Source organism: Pelodiscus sinensis, chromosome 3, assembly GCF_049634645.1.
Source record: "Pelodiscus sinensis isolate JC-2024 chromosome 3, ASM4963464v1, whole genome shotgun sequence".
In the NCBI taxonomy this organism is placed as follows: Eukaryota; Metazoa; Chordata; order Testudines; family Trionychidae; genus Pelodiscus; species Pelodiscus sinensis.
Window position 1 is genome coordinate 97,134,397 of NC_134713.1, and position 21,213 is coordinate 97,155,609.

The following is a 21,213-nucleotide window of genomic DNA, read 5'->3' on the forward strand; positions in this document are numbered from 1 at the left end:
TCCTCAGCCCCATCCTTCCCATGCTTTTCCTTTTTTTCCTCTAGTTACCTGATCCCCTCCTAGCTAACCAAAAACAAACAAAATTGTTGTGGCCTTTGTTACACTATCCACATTGCTTGTTTGTTTTCACCATTCCTCCATCTTGATTTGTCTATTTAGACAACATTGCCTCATTGTTTCTCTGTATTCCCCAGCTGGTCTGTCTGTACCCCATCTGTTGGTCTCTGGTCTTAGACTTAGGCTGTAAATTGTTTGAGGCAGGGACTGTCTTTTTGTTTTCTGTGTTTATAAAACACTTAGCTCAGTGAGGTTCTGACCCATGACTAGGGATCCTCAGCATTATGTTAATACAAATAAATAATACTAGTAATAGACAATGTTGTTAGACTGTGTCAAAATCAACCAGGCTTCTGTAAAGAAAATGAGTGTGTCTAAGAAGTAAAAGGTAATAAACGATGGTGACCCAGTGAACATCATTTAGATTGATTTTCTAAAACCTTGTAATAAGGTACCTTTTTGCGGACTCTGAAAGAAAACAACTAGGCATGGAGCAAGGGGAAAATCTTATCAGGGAAAGGGCCTAACAGAGAGCCACGTAGAAGGCCTGTGCAGTGGCATCCACAACAGGTCTGCAAAATGGACTTTAAGAGACTATAAATCTCATCCTGGCCAATGAAGATCTGGCCTCAGAAGAACTTCTTTGTCACCGGATTACAGCAATGCAATGCACCTTGGCATGAAACCTTCAGCACTTGGGAAATTCCAACTAGTACAAAATACTGCAGCGCATCTGTTCAGCCATACCAGCCACCATGAACAAGTTCAAGGTTTTAGTCCTTACCTTGAAAGCAGTCCATGGCCTGGGCACAGGTTACCCAAAACACCATCCAGAGCTCCAAGACGAAGACTGTGATTGATAACGTTGCTCCTCTGACACAATGGAACACTCAACAATGAGAGTAAAGCTTGTCTGTGGGGGGGGTCAAAACTCTTCTCCAGGGGTGGCCTGAGACTGTGGAATGAACTCTCTCAAGAACTGCGGTCAATCCATCACTGGGAATTAGGCAGTGAAAGCAGACAAAACAGGTGAAAATTCATGACACAGCCTTCCCAAAACTGCCTTTACATCTGACTGCAAAGGCTGGGACCGCCGCTGGGGAAGGCTGGGGCTGTGGCATGGCAGCATGGCTCAGCAGCCTGGCTTCCCCAGTCGCCACAGAGGGCCAGTCCAGGGCCACAGCCATGAAGGAGCGGGCTGGCTCTGGAGTGGAGGGGGACTGCCTCAGGCCGAAGGGGCAACACTGGGGCTTGGCTTTCACATGGGCAGCATGTGAAAATGCCTGCTTAGACACAATTATTTTGATTAGTCAAAATTATAGGACTATATGAGACAGTCCTGATGTATTTAAAAACATTAGGCAATTGGGTTGCAGAAGTGGATTAAATTTAATTTAGCTAAATTAACAGTAAGGCATATCAAAAGTAATCTGAACTTTGCAGTACAAGTCATACTCCCCAAATCAGAGATAGCCTCAGAGGAATAAGACTTGAAAGCCATTACAGATGTCTCAATTAAGATATCTTCTGAGTGTGAAGTGATTATTTTAAAAATCAGATATTGTTGCATTAAAAAGACATAGAATTCAATCAGAACACATTAAACACATCAAGTAATTGTCTTTCCTCCATATTTGTACTAGTAATTTTGAATTTTGTTCCATTATTTCCTGTGCTATCAGTTTCTATTTCATCCTCCTCCAAAGCTCTTTGTGATTTTTTGTGGCCATCTGACACTGACAGTTTGTCAAAGAGAGGTTTATGAAAACCTGGAGTTAAGATAATAAAGTCCTAAAGAGTCTCCAAGATTCAACGCCATGCTGTAAGACTGAGTTCACAATGGTGTTAAATATTAAAGTTTAGTTTGGAAAGCAAGATTTGTTTCTCTAGATCAGCTTTAACATGAAGAAGGCATGTCTAGCCTTCAGTATTTTGACTTTAATGTCATCATCTGTTCCACCTGTTGTACTTACAGTCCTGCTAAAATATGTGAAATATTAAGCCTTTTCTATGCCAGTCCTGGAAAGTGTTGTTAGTCTTTTTTATTGCCTTGGGACTCAGGGTTTTAGTTTTCTCCATGTTGATTTTCAACCCTGCTAATTGTACATAGGCCTGGAGATTTTTTTGCATGCTTTGTATTGAATAGAAAGTTGAGGTCATCTATAAAGTCAAGGTCTTCTAAAACTTTTTTGTTAAAGTCCATTGTTTTGTCAGTTTCATTTTGAGTGACAACCTGTCTGGGAGCAGAGAAAAATGATGCTGACAAGGTATCTTGCCAATTTCACTTAGAGATTCTGTTTGCAAAGGAACGTCTCTTCTGCATGGGTACGTCTACACTGCACAGCTATTACCAGAAGTATCCCAAAATAGCTGCCCCGCGTCTACACAAGCCGCCTGTTATTTTGAAATATTTTTCGAAATAACGGGCACGCTATTTCACCATCCCAGGAAACCTCGTTGCACCAGGGATAAGGGATGGCTTGAAATAGTGTGTTATTTCTAAATTTGGCGCTGTGTAAGTATGACAAATTTCAAAATAGATTCAAAATAAGATACGCAATTTGCATAGTACAAATTGCATATCTTATTTCAAGTTTAGGGTATTATGTAGACACACCCTACCAGACATATGGGCTGCCTAGCCTCAGGTGAGGTCTCCCGCAGTGGCTAGTACCAAATACTTCAGAGGGTGCAATAAGCTATACTAGGCAATAACTTGTCTACAAGGAAAGCTATTTTCCTGACTGTCAATAATTAAAATACTGCAGTGCATTTGTTCAGCCACACCAGCTACCTTGAGGTCTTAGTCCTTACCTTCCAAGCAGTCCTAAATCATGAGGGCTTATATCTCTTCCATAATTTTTCTTGGCTTGTTTTAATCCTTCCTTTATCATTTCTGGAGCTGTATCTTATCAATATGTATTTCCCATTTTAAAAACAGCTGCTGAGCTCTTGGCTTGAGTGATATTGTGACAATGGGTTCCACAGACAATGTATTGCAGAAGAAAGCATTTCCTTATTCCAGTTCCAAATATTGTTGCTTTTTAATTTCATTTCATATGTGGGGAAGAAAAGATGTGAGGACTATCTGAGCAGAACAAGATACTAGTGTAGAAAAGCAAGATCTAAGCAGAACAAGCTGGTAAATGCAATGTAACATGATGGATCATGATCTGAAAATTCCATGGGTGGAACCCTGCAGTATTTCCCATATGTATGACCTTGGGAAGATGGACAAAGATGTATATTAAACAAGGAAACTGGAAAGGGAGGCAACTTGTGGAATGAAAAAGAAGGAAAAGAGCAGGGGAAAAGAACAAAACAGAACAAAAGAACAAATAGAAGAAGACAGAACAAATACATCACTGTGAAAAAAAATTAACAGCTCATCTGTATTGTTTGTTTCTTTGCAGCTGCTTCATAAACAAAAGTTATTGTGATTTTTTAGGAGTCCCCTTAGTACACCAAGGTTGCAAAAATAATATAGAGTGTTTGAAGTACTCACCAGTAGGAAGACTTCTGACTTTAGGCATGACCTGACATAGACATAGCATTTAAGTTAGGTAGGTACTTATTGGGATTTTGGGGGGTTTGGCTGCAGTGTCAGGTGTGGTCCATTGGTAATGCCAGGAAACCGGATTACAATAATTAAAGATATAGAAAACATGAACTGTGAGGAAAGACTGAAAGAATTGGGTTGGTTTAGTTTGGAAAAGCAAAGACTGAGAGGGTGTTAAAAGGAGGAGAGAGAAGATTTATTCTCCTTAATTTCTGATGATAGAAGAAGCAATGGGCTTAAATTGCAGCAAGGGAGGTTTAGGTTGGACATTAGGAAAAACTTCCTGACGGGGGCGTTAAGCACTGGAATAAATTGCCTAGGGAGGTTATAGAATCTCCATCACTTAAGAGCAGGTAAAAGACAGACATCGGTCAGGAATGATTTAGGTGGTGTTTGGTCCTGTCAATGACCTCTCAAGGTCCCTTCCAGTTCTAGTATTCTGAGATTCTAGATGGATCAATTATAAGAATTGGTAAACCTTACACATCTCTTTTAAGTGTAAGAAATCTGCCTGCTATGTCTTTTTATTTACTTACCTCCTTCCTCCTCAGAATGTCTCTGTGTTAGAAAATCATCACTGGAGATCCACAATAGGCATGCTGCGAGAATCAAGGCTCCTTGCCCATCTACCAAAGGAAATGACGTAAGTACCACCCACATGAAATATGCTGATAAATTCTATGGAAAACAAACCAATAGCCAATTTTATTGCTTGATTTAAAAACAAGCAGAGAGGCCAAAGGCTGCTTGTAGGCTGAGCTAGTGTCTCACCTGTTCCTGAAGCTGATGCAAAGCACATTGGCTTGGCAGTGTTGGGGATGCACCTGACCTGGGACTTCACTAGGAATCCCAGTGCTGAGAAGGAACCGATCATCAAGCTTTATTTACACCATATCAATTAAACCTGCTCTGAGTTAGTATTAATAATGGTAGCTAGTTTCATCCCTAGTATAAATATGCTCAGATGTCTATCACTCAGATCAGACAGATTCAAACTCAGATGTGTGCTTCAGATCTGACAGACTCAGCAGAGTGAGAACTCAGCAGAAAGAACAGAAACTGAATGTAGGAGGAGATGACAGAAGTGTGTTGGGCTTTTTGCTGCAGTTGTGTGTACAATCCTTTGGAAATGGATGGAGACAAATTTCTTTAGACAACCCCTCAAGCAGCTCTCTAATACTAAGTTTTAATCACTGATTACTTGGGCAGAAAGCAAACAGATTATCTAGTGAGGACAGGCTTTCTATTTCATTAGTAATCTCCTAAATCATTCAATCTCCTTCTTCTCAGTCTCTCTCTAAAGAAATAATGTGCAATGCCTTGACATTTGTGTGGCTGCCAGTCTAAAATACTATGACAGTTATCAGGGCCATCTCTAGGGGAACACAGGGCCTGGGACAATCCCCCCTGTGGTGTCCCAGGCCTGGGGCCCAGAGCAACCCCCCCACCATAGGCCTTACCTACACCCTGCCTCTATTCCACCCCACCACTCACTCCTTCCACCAGGCTCCACCCCTGCTCCATCCTTTGTCCCTCCTGCAGCAATGCGAGCCAGGGGATTACAGGAGCCTAGTGTGTCAGAAGAAGGGGTCACCCCCACCACCACACTCACTGCAGTGGCAGGAGCCAGAGAAACACGCAGCCTGCTCTGCCCTGCTATACCACCTTCTCAACATGCTGAACCATGCCTCTCCATGGTGATGAGAAGCAGAACACTGTAGGGCTGAGGTGCTCTGCTTCCCACTGCCACAGAGAAGCCAAATGCAGCAGGCCGAGAGAGCCTCCTGCCACCGCAGTAAGTGCGAGGGGGAGGAGAGCAACTCCTGCACCAGGCCTCCCCTCCATAAAATAGTTGAGGCAGCTGCTATGGGCCCTCAAAAGCATGGGGTCTCAGGCAGTTACCCCAAACCAGCCTATGGACAGGATGGCTCTGACATTTATTTTTCTAGATGCGTTTTGTGCCCACCTAATGACACCTGATGCTGTTTAGTTTTCATTCTTCACAATACCTCGTGGAAGCTCCCTAGGCCATTTACAGCAGTATGATTATTCTGCCACACTGCCTATTCCACAGATATCCCAGAGCCAGCTAAACTGCTGGTCTCCTACAAACTAGACCAATGAAGAGCAATTAAGTGGAATCCCTCTGCTAGCTCAAGTCATGTAATACTAAGAAAGAAACAGGCTATGAAGTGATTTAAAAGCATTGATGTTCAACAATCCCATGTTCAAAAGGACTCATTTTTCTTGCTTACAGCCAGGATATTGAACAGCAGCTGGGCTCCCTCATCTTGGCAACAGACATCAATAGACAGAATGAGTTTTTGACCCAGTTGAAAGCTCACCTCGAAAATAAGGATCTGAGATTGGAGGATGCACAAGATAGACATTTTATGCTTCAGGTACTTTTTTTTTTTAATTGAAGTATGTTAGTTCAGTTTCGGGGTATCCATGATGCACCATCTTAATTGCTTTGAATAATGACAGCAGCAAAGCAAGCAAAAATGTACCTCCAATACTTCCCCATGTACCTGGTGTTATGTTGACTATAACAAATACAGCAAAGGATCAAGTGTTATTCACCATTTGATTTGCAGGCCACTTTGTCTCTTGCCACTTCTCTGTCCCCTGGACTATTTTCAACTGTCATGGCAACTGCTACTTCAGCAGAGAGTAGGAGGTTCAGTCTCACACCAGTCACTGACTGCCATTTTATAGAGGAGTTGCCAATAGATGTCCAAGCATTGGTCACTTTGTTGATGCTCCTAATCTCCAACTGCATGGAGCCAACCATTGAGGGGGCAGTAGATGCTTCTCTGTTTGGTTCTCCTCTGGATAATGTAAGAGCCAAATCTAATTTTTAAAAATCAATGGACTCAAATTGCTTCTTCCAGCCACAACGCAGTAGTTAATGGCATCTTCAGAACATTACATTCATTACATCACCTTCACTATCAAACTAAAGATAGCTGTATGCTGCGTGTTTATTTGTAGAAGTAACCCTACAAAGCTGTCTGCTCCTAAATAACTTCTACCATGCCAAACACCTCAAGTTATTCTCATCAGTTAAAAACAAACTAATTGTTGCCAACTTAAAAAGTGTTTTGATGAAGTACTGCTATGATAGGGATAGGGAGCAGGGAAGGAATGATATTCAAGTCACCACTCCTTCAGTAGAGTAATATATGTCATAGCTTGCCTGTCTTGCCTCTTGAACAAAAATGGCTTATGCCTGGTTTCTGCGTGTACCAGATATGTTTAGGCAGTGATTTATAACTGTGCTTCACAGCAGATCAGGAAAAAATGAGGGTGCAAAATGCAGCCTGTGCCACAGTGGAGAAGACATGAAAAACTAGTGCTCTTTCCTGGGAAAACTCATACTTGTGAACGAGGGAGGAGGCTCCCTTTTAAGGTCTGTTGGCTTAATCTGACCAGTCTCAACATTATTTATAAAACATACCTTAGTAGCTAACTTTTCATATCCATTTTACAGATGGGGAAACTGAGGCTCAGATAACCTAAGTGATTTTTCTCATGGTCACAAAGTAAGTTGGTGTCCATCCAGATTTAGAATGCCGGTCTCTTGATTTTTAGTCCCATTTCTAATTGATTAGAGCCCACAGGGCCTACCAAATAAGTTGCACCCTTTCTCTGTTTATTTTCTATGAAGGAGTTAATGACTTTTACTGCAGGTGAAATCTGCTATCCCCTATGCCTTTGGCATCTACAGCAGCATTTTGCCCAATCTTTCATGAAGTCTAATAATAAACTCATCAAGTAGATACACTTTGTGCAGGAAGAAAGGACCTTGAAGACATTTTGCTTCATGGAGGCAAGACAGGCCAATTATTGCATATCTTACTCTTCCAAAGAAGCAGCAGCAGCAGTTTGATTACAATTTCTTCCCTTGCCAGTCCTACCCGGCTATACTGAAGTGAAGCACTTTCAAGTGGTAGCAAGGTGAAACCAAGTCAGAGGCAAACCAGAAGTTCCTGTGCTTAACTCAGTAAACAAAAACACAGCTGACCCATCTGAGCTGACATATATATATATATATATATATATATATATATATATATATATATATATATATATATATATATATATATATATATATATATATACACACACACACACACACACACACACACACACACACACACACACACACAAAACCCAAGCATAATCAAAGTGCTATGTAAGGTCACTCACTGAGACCATAAAGAAGTGATGCCCAAATAGTTTCACACTGTCTTGGCTCTTCGTGTCCTCGTTGATGGATGCCAAGGCAGGCAGGCTACAGAAGTCAGCATGAAGCTTTTGTTGGCTTGCCCACCACCCGTCATATCCAAGAGGCTCTGCACTCTTGGAATGTGTTGCTTCTCTCGTTCTCACTGCTATATAACGGGTCTCTGAATGAAGGTTTTGTTTCAGGTTTGAATAAATGCTGTTTCCTGAAGCAGCACATCTGGGCAAGGCTCAGTTTCTATAATGTGTTCTTGAATCTACCTTGGCAGCAAGCTTGCAGGGCCCAGCAGTTTCACAGCACCACCGAGTGCAATAAATTCACTGCTGAGCGGTCACTAGCTAATAATTTCTTCTCCCCATCACTACTCTCCTTTATTTTCAGATCGCACTGAAGTGTGCTGACATTTGCAATCCTTGCCGGCTCTGGGAGATGAGCAAACAGTGGAGTGAAAGGGTCTGTGAGGAATTCTACCGGCAAGGTCAGCCCTCTGACATACTGAATTCTCCTTTCACTTTGTTCTTTTAGACACTTACTGTAACAAGCATGAAACTGGCTAATCTCAAGTGGTGTTTGCTCTGCAAACGGCTACGCAATTCCCCGGCCTCTGAAATCTCCCACAAAAATTGGATGTTGATCAGAAAATATGGTCCTCTTTTGCATAAGGTTGGTAATGAGGGGCAAGAGGAAGAATTGAAATAGACGAGAAGCAGGTGTTTCTTTGACCTGATGCCCCCCTGTAAGACTGTCAGTGAAGATGGTTCTGCTGTGCACTGGACCTTTCATTAGCTGTATAAAATCTGAATCCCCTTTAAATACTATCTGGTCACTGGTGAAAAGTCTCAGAGGGGTAGCTGTATTACTCTCTATCTGAAAAAACAACAAGGAGTCCTGTGGCACCTTAGGGCACATCTACACAGCAAGGCAAAAGTCGAATTGAGCTATGCAACTATGAAGTAGAAATAGCTTAATTTGACTTTTGGCGCTGTCTACACAGCAGGAAGTTGAAGGAACACACTTCCTTCAACTTCCCTTACTCCTCGTGAAATGAGGGTTACAGGAGTTAGAGTAAAAAGTCTTCCAGCTCAACATTATTTTGTAATAATGGCTTGCTGTGTAGACGCTAGGGATGTTAAATTGCAGGTAATCAGCTAATGGAGTAGTTGATGGAAATTCCATCGACTGCTCAATTAGTCAATAAGGGGGGGAAACTACAGAGCTGCAGGGGGGTTAGTTCCTGGCCTGGAAGCTAATCCTGCTATGCTCTGCCTTTTAAATGTATTAAGAACCACTAGGGCTCTTAAAAGCAAAGGCACAGCTGGTGGGACCAGGAGCAAGCTGAGAATCATCTGAATCCCCCCTCATGTCAATCCCCAGCTATGCCGTTACCTCTCCTGTCCCCCTCTCCTCCCAAGACAGTGCTGGATGGAACTGACTTAAGCTAGCTCCCCACAGTACTGGCTCCTGCTCCCTCCCCCTTGCTGCCTCTCTCTGATAGAGGCAGCAAGCAGGGGGGAGTGACTAGTCGAGTCACGGCTCAACTACCAATAAGCATATGCTTATCAAGTAGTCGCCTTGTCACTTACATTGCTAGACACACGTTCTTTGTTATTTTGGAATAATGTCAGTAGACATACCCTTAAGGACTAACATATTTATTAGGGCATAAGCTTTCGTGGGTAAAACTCACTTCATCAGTTGACTTAGGATTTACTTCCACTCCAGTGCATGAAAGGGTATGCCCCAATAAATCTGTTAGTCTCTAAGGTGCCACAAGACTCATAATTGTTTTTATCTGGTCATAGTTATCCTTTCTGACCTGAAACCCCCATGGTTATGTACTGCTCATAAATTACACATCTATCACTTTTGTTTTCTCTTGCTTTCCAAAATGTAACTACAGTTCCAGAGTGTTACAATTGCTTTTTCCTTCTCTTTTACTTACAGTTGCAGGAAAACTAGACATAGTCTGAACATACTTGCCATGAAGCCAAGTTCTAATGCAATTTAGAGGGGCAGAGTAGGTGAGCCAAAGCTTTTAGACCTAATTGTAAACATTTGCTAACGCTTGCTGAGAGCAAAGCTAAACATGGCTTTTAACATGGTAACGACTTACCACTTGGCTCAATTTGCACAGGCCAAGCCAGATTGTGCTACAACACAGAGAGGATGTAGTAGAGTTTAATCACTGTTAAATCCTATTTGTAACAATAACAACAGAGCCTAAAGAAAAGGGTAAAGATGGTAGAAGAGCAAACAGAGTGCTCTAGAGTACTGAATTTATTGAAATTTCATCTCTACACAACAAATTTAAACCAGGACTGAGCCAAATTGTCAGCAATAGCTGGCCTTTATAGGCAGTTTCACTCCAGGGTAGTCACATGGTGGTAGAAATAGCCAAGCCCCATCCATATTCATGATTATACTACTGCTAGCATTGCTCCAGCTATACCATTACCTGAAAATAAATATACAACTTTCTAGTGTAGCTGCACCTTTCAACTGAGTTAAAGAGGCAAGCATCTAAGAGCAGATTTTCAAAGCTTTCCTATTTGTGTAAGAAAAGCTATATTATAAAGAAGAGAGTCTTGTAGTATGTTCCAAAAGTGTTCAGATTTTAGGTTCCTCTAATATCCTCTCATAGTTTAGTCAATAGCCAAGTCCCCTCTATTGACAGCAATCTTTCTCCACATCTCAAACTTCATCCTGGATTTTCTTACTTGTGTTGTCCCAGAGCGTTACAGCTGTCATGGCAGGTCATGGATGGAGATACCTCCTTCTCTGACTTCTGCGAACCAGAGGATCAGATTACTTAATTTCCCATGACATCTTAAATTGTTGGTTTTAATTGTTTAAGCATTTATAACAGGACCTAGTATCTAACTGTAGATTCTATATGAAAGTGATCTGTATGATCATATTCAGATTTTCAGACTCTCCTTAAAACTGTCATGTCCACCTGGGCAGCCAATGAAGGTGAAATGTAAGAATTAATACAGATTTCAATTTTCCTAGGATTTGCTCTTCCATCCATACTATAAGGAATAAAAGATCATATTCAATATTGCCAAGTGGCAAAAATATTGTTCTCCTTTCTTTTTCGATAGGTGATCTGGAACAAAAATTTGAATTGGAAATAAGCCCTCTGTGTAATCAGCAGAAGGACTCCATACCTAGTATACAAATTGGTAAGCTTAACTTTTCATGCTTTTGTCTCTTTCTCCTCCTGCCTCCACTCCCGAAGGTGCAACACAAGTTAAGCAAAAGACACATCTATAGTTTTATCCTTCCCCCACCTCCAAAAACACGCTATAATTCTAGGAGTAACATAAAATGAAAATAAAACCAATTTGCCAAGCAGGCCAGATTTACCAAGAGCAAAGCTGAGTGAAGCAGTAATGTAAACGAGAGGAGTGACACAATGGCAGCACCTGAGAATGAATGATTCTCAAAGACAAGTTCAGACAGTTAGCATGGTCCCCTAGCGGAATATGCCACTTGTTTGCTGTGATAAGGTTGGCTATATAAGTACTAAGTGAGGTAAAGAGTTCCATGAAACCTTTTTAGTGCCTTGCAGTTAAAATAACTCAATCCTGCTTCCCATTCTGACCTCCCAAAAAAATCCCCTCTGAACATTCAATCCAGTACTCCTGCTGCAATGGGCATGTAATCGAGTCAGCAAGCCAGAGAGAGATGGTTCTTACGAATTCTGAATCAATCTTTCATTGTTTTCCATGAATTTTCCTGAGTCCTGATTTCCCCCCTTTTCTTCTTCCTCCAATATAGCCATCAGCTCGATCGGACCAGACAGACCAATACCATTGTTGCAAATGGTGTCTGGTCCATCTGGGTCCAGTCAAGTTGGCAACCCTATACTCCAAGTTCTCACATGGCAATCATGCTCCTCCAAGGGGAGTAACAGGGGGACCACAGGAGAATCCATTCAAAAGTAACACAGGCTTTCCTTCCCTAACAAGAACTGGTTGCTGCCTCCATAGTCCTCCCATCCCAGAAAGTGGGATGAAGATTAAGATCAGGCACTGTTTGTAGGCCACCCAGCAGCCCAATGGTTTATTTTTACTCAGTGTTTTCAAAATACACCTAATATCAGACCATATGCATGACTAGGCAGTTGTATAACCTTTCAAATACTGTACCAAACATTCACCATTGAAAAATTATTTAAAACTTGTTCGCACCTTCTCCCTCACTCCAAACCACTAAACCAAATTTAAAATATAATTGTAAATAATTGATGGTTTTGAGTCTCCCTTTGTAATTGCTTGGAGTTGGGCAACTCTGATTCATTCTACTACTGAGATCAAGTTCATCTTAGCTGGTATGAAACTTGGAATAATCTTTTCCTAAAGAGCAGCAGCATTAGTAACAGATTTCACAAAGAGTGAAGTTGAAACAGACCTTTCTAAATTATGAGATTCTCATGAGGAAAACAAATAAGTATGTCAGCACTGGCTAAATAAGGCAATACTAGAAAAACCAAGGGATATTCAATTCTTCATATTGGGTTCAGTCAATATGCGTCATAGCACCCACTGGTTTTCAGCAGGCACTGACGCACAGAAATGATTTTTAGTGGTCCTGGCTATTTCCCGATGTACATATCGGAAGTTATTACCTTCATGAGGTTGGGATTATATATTAATGGCAACATTCAGGCATATAGGTTTGCTTGTCCAAAATAGTGTTTCCCTTAGAGTGGTTTTCTCTTACCATATGTGTGAGTGGCAGTCAAGCCACCAGATGCTAGAAAACAAGGGACAAGGAGTCAGAAAATCCAGATTCTAACTGTAGATTTGAGACACGTTTTCTGACCTTTGACCTTCTTGGGCTTCAGTTTCCCTATTTGTAAGGCAAGGATAACCATAACTATTCACGTGTGTGCTATGAGAAGTAATAGATATCTGAAGCTGTTTGGAGTCAGATGCCAGGTTCTAACTACCTTTATTTTTCTTATTTCAGTGAAACTTAGAGCCTTTTTTAGAGACTGTGATTTCTTCTCCGATTTGTGAAAAAAATACATAAGCAAAAAGCTCAAATATATACACATATATAGTTTATTAAATTATATATAAATTTACATTCCAGAATATTACCTACTGTGAAAATTAGTAAATATATTACCTACTGTGAAAATTAGTCAATATAACAGAAGAGCAAAAAGGGATATATTTGTAATCTTTACTCCATCAGCATTACTTCACACAATATGGTTGTTTTACCTTTTTTCTCAGCTAAGACTGAACAGCAATATAGCAAGCTATACAGTGATAGCAGGGCCTCGTTAGAACATTAAGACTTGATTAGTGATGTGTAATACTTCTGAATTGTAGTAAAAACGGTGTTTTGTAAAAGTAAATTACTCATCTCTGGAGAACAGAGTATATTTTATGATGCATTCTGCTTGCATTGTGTTGTCTCATTTATTTACAAAAGTCTTTTAATCTGTAGTGAATCTCCCAGTCAACAGTGCACATATATAAACATTTTGCATACTGCATTATTACACAAACAGTGTTTCAGGCGTAAACTAAGGTTCTGCTTTTAGTTAACACACTTTTGAGAGCAAACTGCAATCATAGCCTTAATTTGTTTTTGGTTCCATCAAAAGTGATTTTGATCATGTAAAAATATTAAATACTCCTCAGCTGGAGATATAATTAAAATATTCACTATGCTTGTGCACACTGTGCTACTATAGCTGCTGCAGGGTGAAAAATGATGTGAATGATGGAACCCCTCCCTCTATCAATGGCTTAGAAGAGTGATATTCTCCCAACATTCAGAGTCATAGCCTCCTATCCTGGTATGCACACTGCTATACCCAAAAAGACCATTCTGTAAGCTTTTAAACTAATGTGTGTTACTAGAGCCACAGCCTCTAACTAAACAGAGGACCAAACATTAATTGTGCTGCTGCAGCTCTTTCCCAATAATAGCCTAAATTAATTTCTGAGTTGGGGATTTGCACGTGGATTAAAGCTTTGTAAATAACTCCATTAATGTACAGCTCAGAACTAGACCATAGAAGTCATGATTCACATAGTATATACAAATTCAAGTAAAGTGAAACCTCTTTTGAGCAACCATTCAAGAGCAGAATAAAAGTCAGCTGTTTAAAAGAAGTCTAATTTCGGTAGAATAGACTTGTACACAGTAAGTGCGAGAGTCTTTTTGAGAGATTTCAGAACAGGAGATTAAGAACATTAGACCATCCATACTGGGATCGAAGATCCATCGAGCCCAGTATGATGTCTTACAACAGTGGCCAATGTCAGGTGTCCCAGAGGGAATGAACAGAACAGATATAATCAGCAATTGATCCTCCCCTGTCACTCGTCCCCAGCTTCTGACAAAAAGAGGCTAGGGACACCATTCCTGGCCAATAGCTATTGATGAATCTATCCTCCATTAATTTCTTTTTTGAACCATGTTAAAGTCCTGATCTTCACAACATCCTCTGGCAAGGAGTTCCACGGGTTGACTGTGCATTGTATGAAGATTGCTTTAAAAGATTGCTATGTTATACAGATTTAAATTATTATAAACACATAGCCAGCCAACCTGACTTTGCAATAGTCCTAGAGGAAAAAAATATTCCATAACTCTCAGTTTAAGAGTCTGAACAAGGGGATTATTTGTTACTTGTTTCTAGGGTTCTGTGACTTTTTTCAGTGCACATTATATACCCAAAATTCAGGGAAAGGCATTTGGTGGATGATACTGATTCTTACATGTCTTCTCTCATGTGTTTCCCCAGGTTTCATGACCTACATTGTAGAGCCACTCTTTGAGGAATGGGCCAGGTTTACAGGAGACACTCCCCTTTCTGAAAATATGCTAAGCCATCTCAGGAGGAACAAGGCCAAGTGGAGGAGTTTTCTCCACAAGCAACACAGCAGTAGCAGGAGCAATGACCACTCAGGTCAAGTGACTGAAAATGAAGAGCAGACTTTAAATGAAGGTGACATCCCATAGTGCCAGTTTTGACTCTTTCTTATAGTACTGCTGTCTCCTCTTTGCTAGTCACAAAAGTAAGCCACATCGTCAGGAGCTGCAAAGCCATCATCAACAATGCAGAAAGGGAAGAAAAAAGGAAGCAGAAGCTATAAGGGCCCTGATGAATAAACCCATCTACTTCTGGGTTTCAAATTTGAGCTCCTTTGAATTCACTTCCTCTTCTTCCTTACACTTCTACATATATCTGAAGCCATTCATCACTTCTGATCACTGACTGCTTGAATAAGGAACTCTGTTCACGAGTGATGAAGCTGGGCCAGTAAGTGGCTACCAACTGACTGGAAAGGATTAGAGAGAAAGCATGGGAGAGAAAGAAGTGCTCTTGCCAACATAATTCATTCACCTTGGCTCATATTGTGACAGGTAGCTGTATATAGGCCCAGAGCACCATACATAGTTTTCAGTCTGGCAGCTGGACTGCGCATTAAATTACCAGCATCTTTGGAACTCAGAGGACATCGGCTGAGTGAGAGTGCACAGAGGAGAGAATCTCATTATTTTAATAATTAAAAAACCTTTTTAACTTTTGTATGCTGTGCACTAGACAACAGATCTAGAGAACTTGGACTGAAGTTACTCATGTACACACAGCTCAAGCCTCATTTGGTTAATCATTTTTATGCCACTTTAGATAAGAAAGGAACATCTTCTCACTGCAGGGAACAGTGGTTCCTAGCAAACGAAAGGGAAGATGTTGTACAGCCTAAACCTTTGTGACATTACCAGATCTTTCTGATGACTCTGTTTCAATTACATGTTTATATCCATGTGTACATTTTCTGTAAATACAAAGCGCTACTGATTTCCATGCCAAAATACTGAAGTATTGTGGGATTGCTACCTGTATAAACAATGGCACTGTGAACAGAATACTGTTAGTTTTAATACAAGAGAAAGCATTTGTAAATATGGTATAGAATTTATTAATACACTATTGTTTGCAGGTAAAGGCCTTAACTTTTAGCATCCTTCACTGCTAGCTGTCCAAATCATATCATACCTGAACTACCTTTCCATTTTCAGCCTTCCAGCAGAGGTTCTAAAAGAATGAAACCTGTCAGGGCATTTTCTGAAAACTTCACATTCATTCCAAACGAACTCATATCGTTTATTCCATGGCATAGTACATGGTCTAATCAGATGCTTCACAAAGCCTGAAGATATATAGTTTTTAAAATAAACCACAGCAATAGTACACGTTTTGCAGTTCTAACTGGTAAACATATATTCATGAGTTTTAATTTTTATTAAGTAACAGGGAGGTCTACAATGCCAAACTCATCCATGTGAGGTTTGGATGCTGGTTTTAATCTAGGCATTCTGGCAGTTCTAGAGTCTATTTGCTTTCTCAAATGATGCAGACCTGAAATTTCACTTTTTATTTATTTATTTTTTAGTTTTTACATACATTTTTAGATATTTTCTCCTATCTTAATAAAAATACTTTACCCGGCTTTAATCATTTTAAAATCTCACTGAATGAAGAAAAATACTGCATAGCCAATTTAGTAAGTTCCTGATTAATTATTACAGGCAATAGTTATGTGGCACTTTGCCTTCCTAGCTTCCAATATTTTTTGAAAGACATGCATTGAAACCTACACCATAAACATCGTCTGTTGGGCATTCATTGGAACCCATTCCTTCAGTTCCTCCAGGCAGACGGGACTTCTACCTAGGGAAATCTCTCATGTTATTGTTTGGTTTTAATGTGTTATTCTGAGAGCTAGGGGAATGCTTTTACATAACTATTTTTCTACTCAAAATTGTGTCAATCTTAAGTTTTCTGTTAGAAAATTGTCTTCCTTTTCCATATGGTACAATCCTATTAGATGGTGTGATTGCCTGGGCGAGAGAGCAACATTAGACAACATGGTCTCTATAAATTTAGTATTTACTATTTGAACAAGATATGTTTACTCAGTGAAAAGTAATAAGGGATATTTTAATTATAAAAAGGATTAATAATGTTAGAAGTAAATTTTTCATACTCATAACAGATCCAATAAATTAAGAGTATGATCTTAGTATTGCTAAAGAAGAAGGCTATGCATATAAAGAGTAATATATGTGTAGAATCAATTGTTGAAGAAGGGAACTGAAGCACATAGTAAAGGTGAAATTTAGATAACACATGAAGCATGTTGGATCAGATAGCATGGCCCTCTCCTGGGCGTGGCAGTAGATAATGGACAATGAGAACATTTTTCTTCCTGGAACCTTCCAAGCAGGACACACATCACATTTTGCTATATGACCTTCTTATAGTGCCTGCAATTCAGAGAATTGCCTAGTAGTGGAATAAGGGTATGTTCCCTTCCAAAACATGTCACCTTTTCAACCACTGCATCGTCTGATCAAAACCAATGCCCCTTCTATTGTTTGTCTATACAATAAACAGTACTACTACTTTCTTTTAGGGGCCTATTTTTCCTCCTGACATTCCATAGGTTTGGAATAAGTCAGGACACAGAGCCATTGATGGATAAACAGCACTTTAGTATATAGGCAGGTTTTTAAAATTTCTCCAGAAGTGGGGGGAACATGCCTTTTCCCTTTTAATTATAAATGTAAACCTCTCTCGAGTTAGCATAGAAGAATATTTTTAAAGCTATTCTATAGTTTTAAATGAAACAAGTCTATTCAATATTGTATGTTCCCAGCTGTTCTATTGCTCGGTGCTAGCAGAGATAGTCAGATCATTGTGGCATTTTATACCTTAATTGCTGTTCTGAGGAGTTGGCAGAAAATAGGTTCAGGGCAGATCTTTCCACAGTTAGACATCTTCTGTGATGTCTACAGTACAATCTGGACTTTTGTAACTAAGATCTGTTACTCATGTCAACCTTTATAAAGTTCCTATTTTATACTCAAAAAGCTGCTAAGAAAAAATGAGGATTTTCTTTTCATGAATCTGAAAAGCAAACACCTGAAAAGTTGCAAACAATAACCTTTACAAGTGAAACAATATTTGAAAGAAATTCAGGCTGGCTTCAGCATCTACTTAAATGATAGGTAAATCAAAAGAATTACACTAGGCATGGTCTACACAAGCCAGTTTGCCTCAGGTGCTCCAGACCAGTTCACATCAAAAGAGGGCTGTGAAATGAGTCCTGGGGAAAAGTGCCTGCCAATCAGACAGTTTGGAGCTCTGTGTTGAAAAGCAGAAATTCTGGGTGAGTGCCACGATTTATCTTCCCCATGGAAGATGTTTGACTGCATTTAAAGCACTCTGTTCAACACCATGAGCAATTAAATACACACTGTTGATTCATGTGATAAATATTGTCTTGTTTAGAGCACAAAAATACTAGTAAAAACCCAGGCTGGGAATAGAGCAATAGAATGGAAAGGTAGGGAAAACTTTAAACACTTGCACAGAGGAGGAGACTATGGATTTTTGTCCAATTAGCTGCATTTGACACTTTATAGAAGACCTATGTAAATGAACTCTTACTTCTAAGAGCTCTCTCTCTACACAGCTCAAGTTCAAAAGTTTTCCAGCTGAGTTTGCTTTTTAGAAGCATATGCTGAAGAATGCACACACAAAAAATACAAAAGGTTGATGAGCTCTCAAAGCATACTGTTACACAAAAAATAGACATCACTTATCTTGGTTAAAAGCCAAATTTGTTTTCTTAAACATTATGTACTGTTGTGGCTGTGAATGCTGTAATTAGAAATTAATTAAATCAGGGAAAATAGTGTTATTGGACTATTAGCCTTGATTTAATAAAATGTATAAGCCTGTGTTTTTGCTCTATCAGAGACATAACTAGCAGCAGAGGATCACCATTATACCACTAATGAAAGCAAAAGGAAAGCAATACAGAAGCAAACATGAGAGAGAGAGACTGTGACGGGTCACTGTTTTAGCCTAAGACATTCTTCATATTTTAGACAAAACAAATGTAATAAAAGCAAATAAGTTACAGTAGCAGCCAAAGGACTCATTAGCAAAACACAAGAAAGTAGGCCACAGTGCACAACATGGCTAGACTTAGAATCCATGTTATCAGCACAGCAGAGTTGGTGACTGGACAAAAATGACAGGAGCTGGCTTTCCAGCTGATTTACTATGAATTGTGGAGCACCTCCAGGCTTCAGATAAAACATGATTTAGACGAAGGAGACAGCCTACAAATGAGCACTAAAAAGGTAATAACATAAGATTCTCAAGCTCCGAAACACAGCAAGATTGGTCAGCATTCTCATGTATCAGAACAAAAGGACAGAATGTGAGTTAAACAAGCTAGGACTGTACTGCACAGCATTCTTCAAACAACATCTACACTAAATAATTACCAAGCAAGGTTCAAACCAACCAAAATGGAGCCTATTTGATTTCAGACAGCAAGTGGAATAGATGACTGACTAGCTCTTTAATTTATATGATTGTTTCAATTTGTGCAATTTATTAAATCTATACTGTTAGAGTGTATGACAGAAATTCTACGTACACCATTAGCCAGCACATTAAATAAAATGGATCATCTTTCACATTGCATCTCAGAGACTCCACTAGTCCTTAAAGTTAGTAGAATCCACAGTCTAAGACAGATAAAACCAAGGAAAAAGCCCAACAGCTACAGTGGGAACACTGATACCAGTCACTGCTGAACACAACACAACACAAGCTGTCAGTCAGCATACAAATCACAATTTATTTCCCACTTCTAGCCAGTCTGTGTCACTGAACTGAGTTGGATACAAGATGGCCCTTTTTTCCTGACCTATGTCACAGAAGATCACTATTTGTAATTCATTCGTAATTATGCAGAAAGGCTAGCTTTTTGTTAATTTTGTTTTTCCAGTAGAAGACTACATCTGAAATAACCAACCATTCAAACACAAAAAAAGAGAGAGAGAGAGAGAGAGAGAGAGAGAGAGAGAGAGAGAGAGAGAGAGGGGGGGGGGGCGCAAGCTGTACTGCAAGACTGTACATTTAACCTTCCCATTGGTGCAAACAATCATTTATTGCTATAATCCATCCTATATTTTAGGTACACAAACTTTTACATGCAGAGCATAAAAAGTTTGACTTAGATGTACAGTATATTCCGTTAAATTTAAACACAAAATTGTATAGAAATGTCATGTTTATTGTAAAATGTTGTACATAGCCATACACATACCTAATACAACTATATGAGCCAAATCCTGGTGCAAGTGAAATCACCTTCCATTGACTTCAGTTGGACTAGGATTCTGCTCAGTTATGAAGTGTGTGCATGCTTCATGGGTAACAAGCTGAAAGGAAGTAACGGATTGTGTGAAAATGCTGTGACTGCTATGCAGTGATGCCAAGAATTAAACAAGAGACTTAACTGTATCTTTTTTTTTTTAAACATACTGCTGTAAGTATTCATCATGTCAAAGGATGACAATAAAAAGACACTCAGAGTGATATGCAGCTGAAATTCATTGTGAAACATTTGCTTAGCACTTTCTTAAATTTTCTAATTTGACAGGGCAGTCAGAATTCTCCTCCCCATATCTCCAGCCAAGCTACCAATTATTTATACCTATGTGTTTCTGGGAAACACGATTACACAAATTCATCCCTAAAGTGACTCCATTTATGTAACCGGAGGTGCTCCAGGGAAAAATGTAGTCAATTGTTTCTTTGTCCTAAAGATGTAAAATGAGAAGTTTCATGCTGTCCAGAGTTATAAAAGCAATTAATAAAATGAGAGCTACAGAAGGGAGAAAAAAATACCTTGTGCTTCAGGGCTTAAACCGATAGCTGAACATTACAGTCTAAAATAAGACAAAACTGAGGAGGCAGATTATGCCACTTCTACCTACTGTGGCAGTTTTTATACCTTTCTCTGAAGCAATTGAGGCTACCCACAGTCAGAGGCTCCTGGACTAGATGGACCACAGGTTTGATCCAACAGGAAAGTTTTACGTTCCTAGGGTAAGGAAATGTGTCACTAACATGTATGGATTATTCCTGTAGCACAAGTGTTTGATTTCACAGATTCTTAAAATACACCAATAAATGTTAACTGGAGCATTCAGGTTGTACTTTTATAACCACAGCAGCTCCCTGCTGGGACTGGAGGACACATGCGCTCCTACAGCTTGAACAGCAGGGCCAAATTAAAAAAGGGGCTTTAGGGACTGCAGCCTATAAAGCCCCATGTTCCTTCACTCTTCCTGCACTGCCCCCCCGGCTGAAGCTATGTCACTGCAAGCTCTGTCCCCGCACTGTTGTCTCCTGGAGGCTCTATCCCCCACCCCACACACACCTACTGGACAGGAATCACAGCCAACAGGAGTTGCGGGGGACAGTTGCAGGGGCAGACGA

General features: G+C 39.9%; 1 protein-coding gene across 9 annotated transcripts in view; it reads left to right on the top strand.

Annotated features, from left to right (window-relative positions):
* Positions 1-19,764, top strand: part of PDE7B (phosphodiesterase 7B) — a 264,944-nt gene extending 245,180 nt beyond the window's left edge. For 4 of the 9 annotated variants that reach the window (XM_075924236.1, XM_014573966.3, XM_006123858.4 and 1 more), the window contains 5 exons: positions 4,168-4,259; positions 5,874-6,018; positions 8,247-8,343; positions 10,970-11,050; positions 14,641-19,763. In XM_075924236.1, coding sequence (XP_075780351.1) covers positions 4,168-4,259; positions 5,874-6,018; positions 8,247-8,343; positions 10,970-11,050; positions 14,641-14,858 — 633 coding nt within the window. In that variant the 3' untranslated portion in view covers positions 14,859-19,763. The other 5 variants (XM_075924239.1, XM_075924242.1, XM_075924241.1 and 2 more) reach the window with 4 other exon arrangements.
* Positions 19,765-21,213: the final 1,449 nt, after the last annotated feature.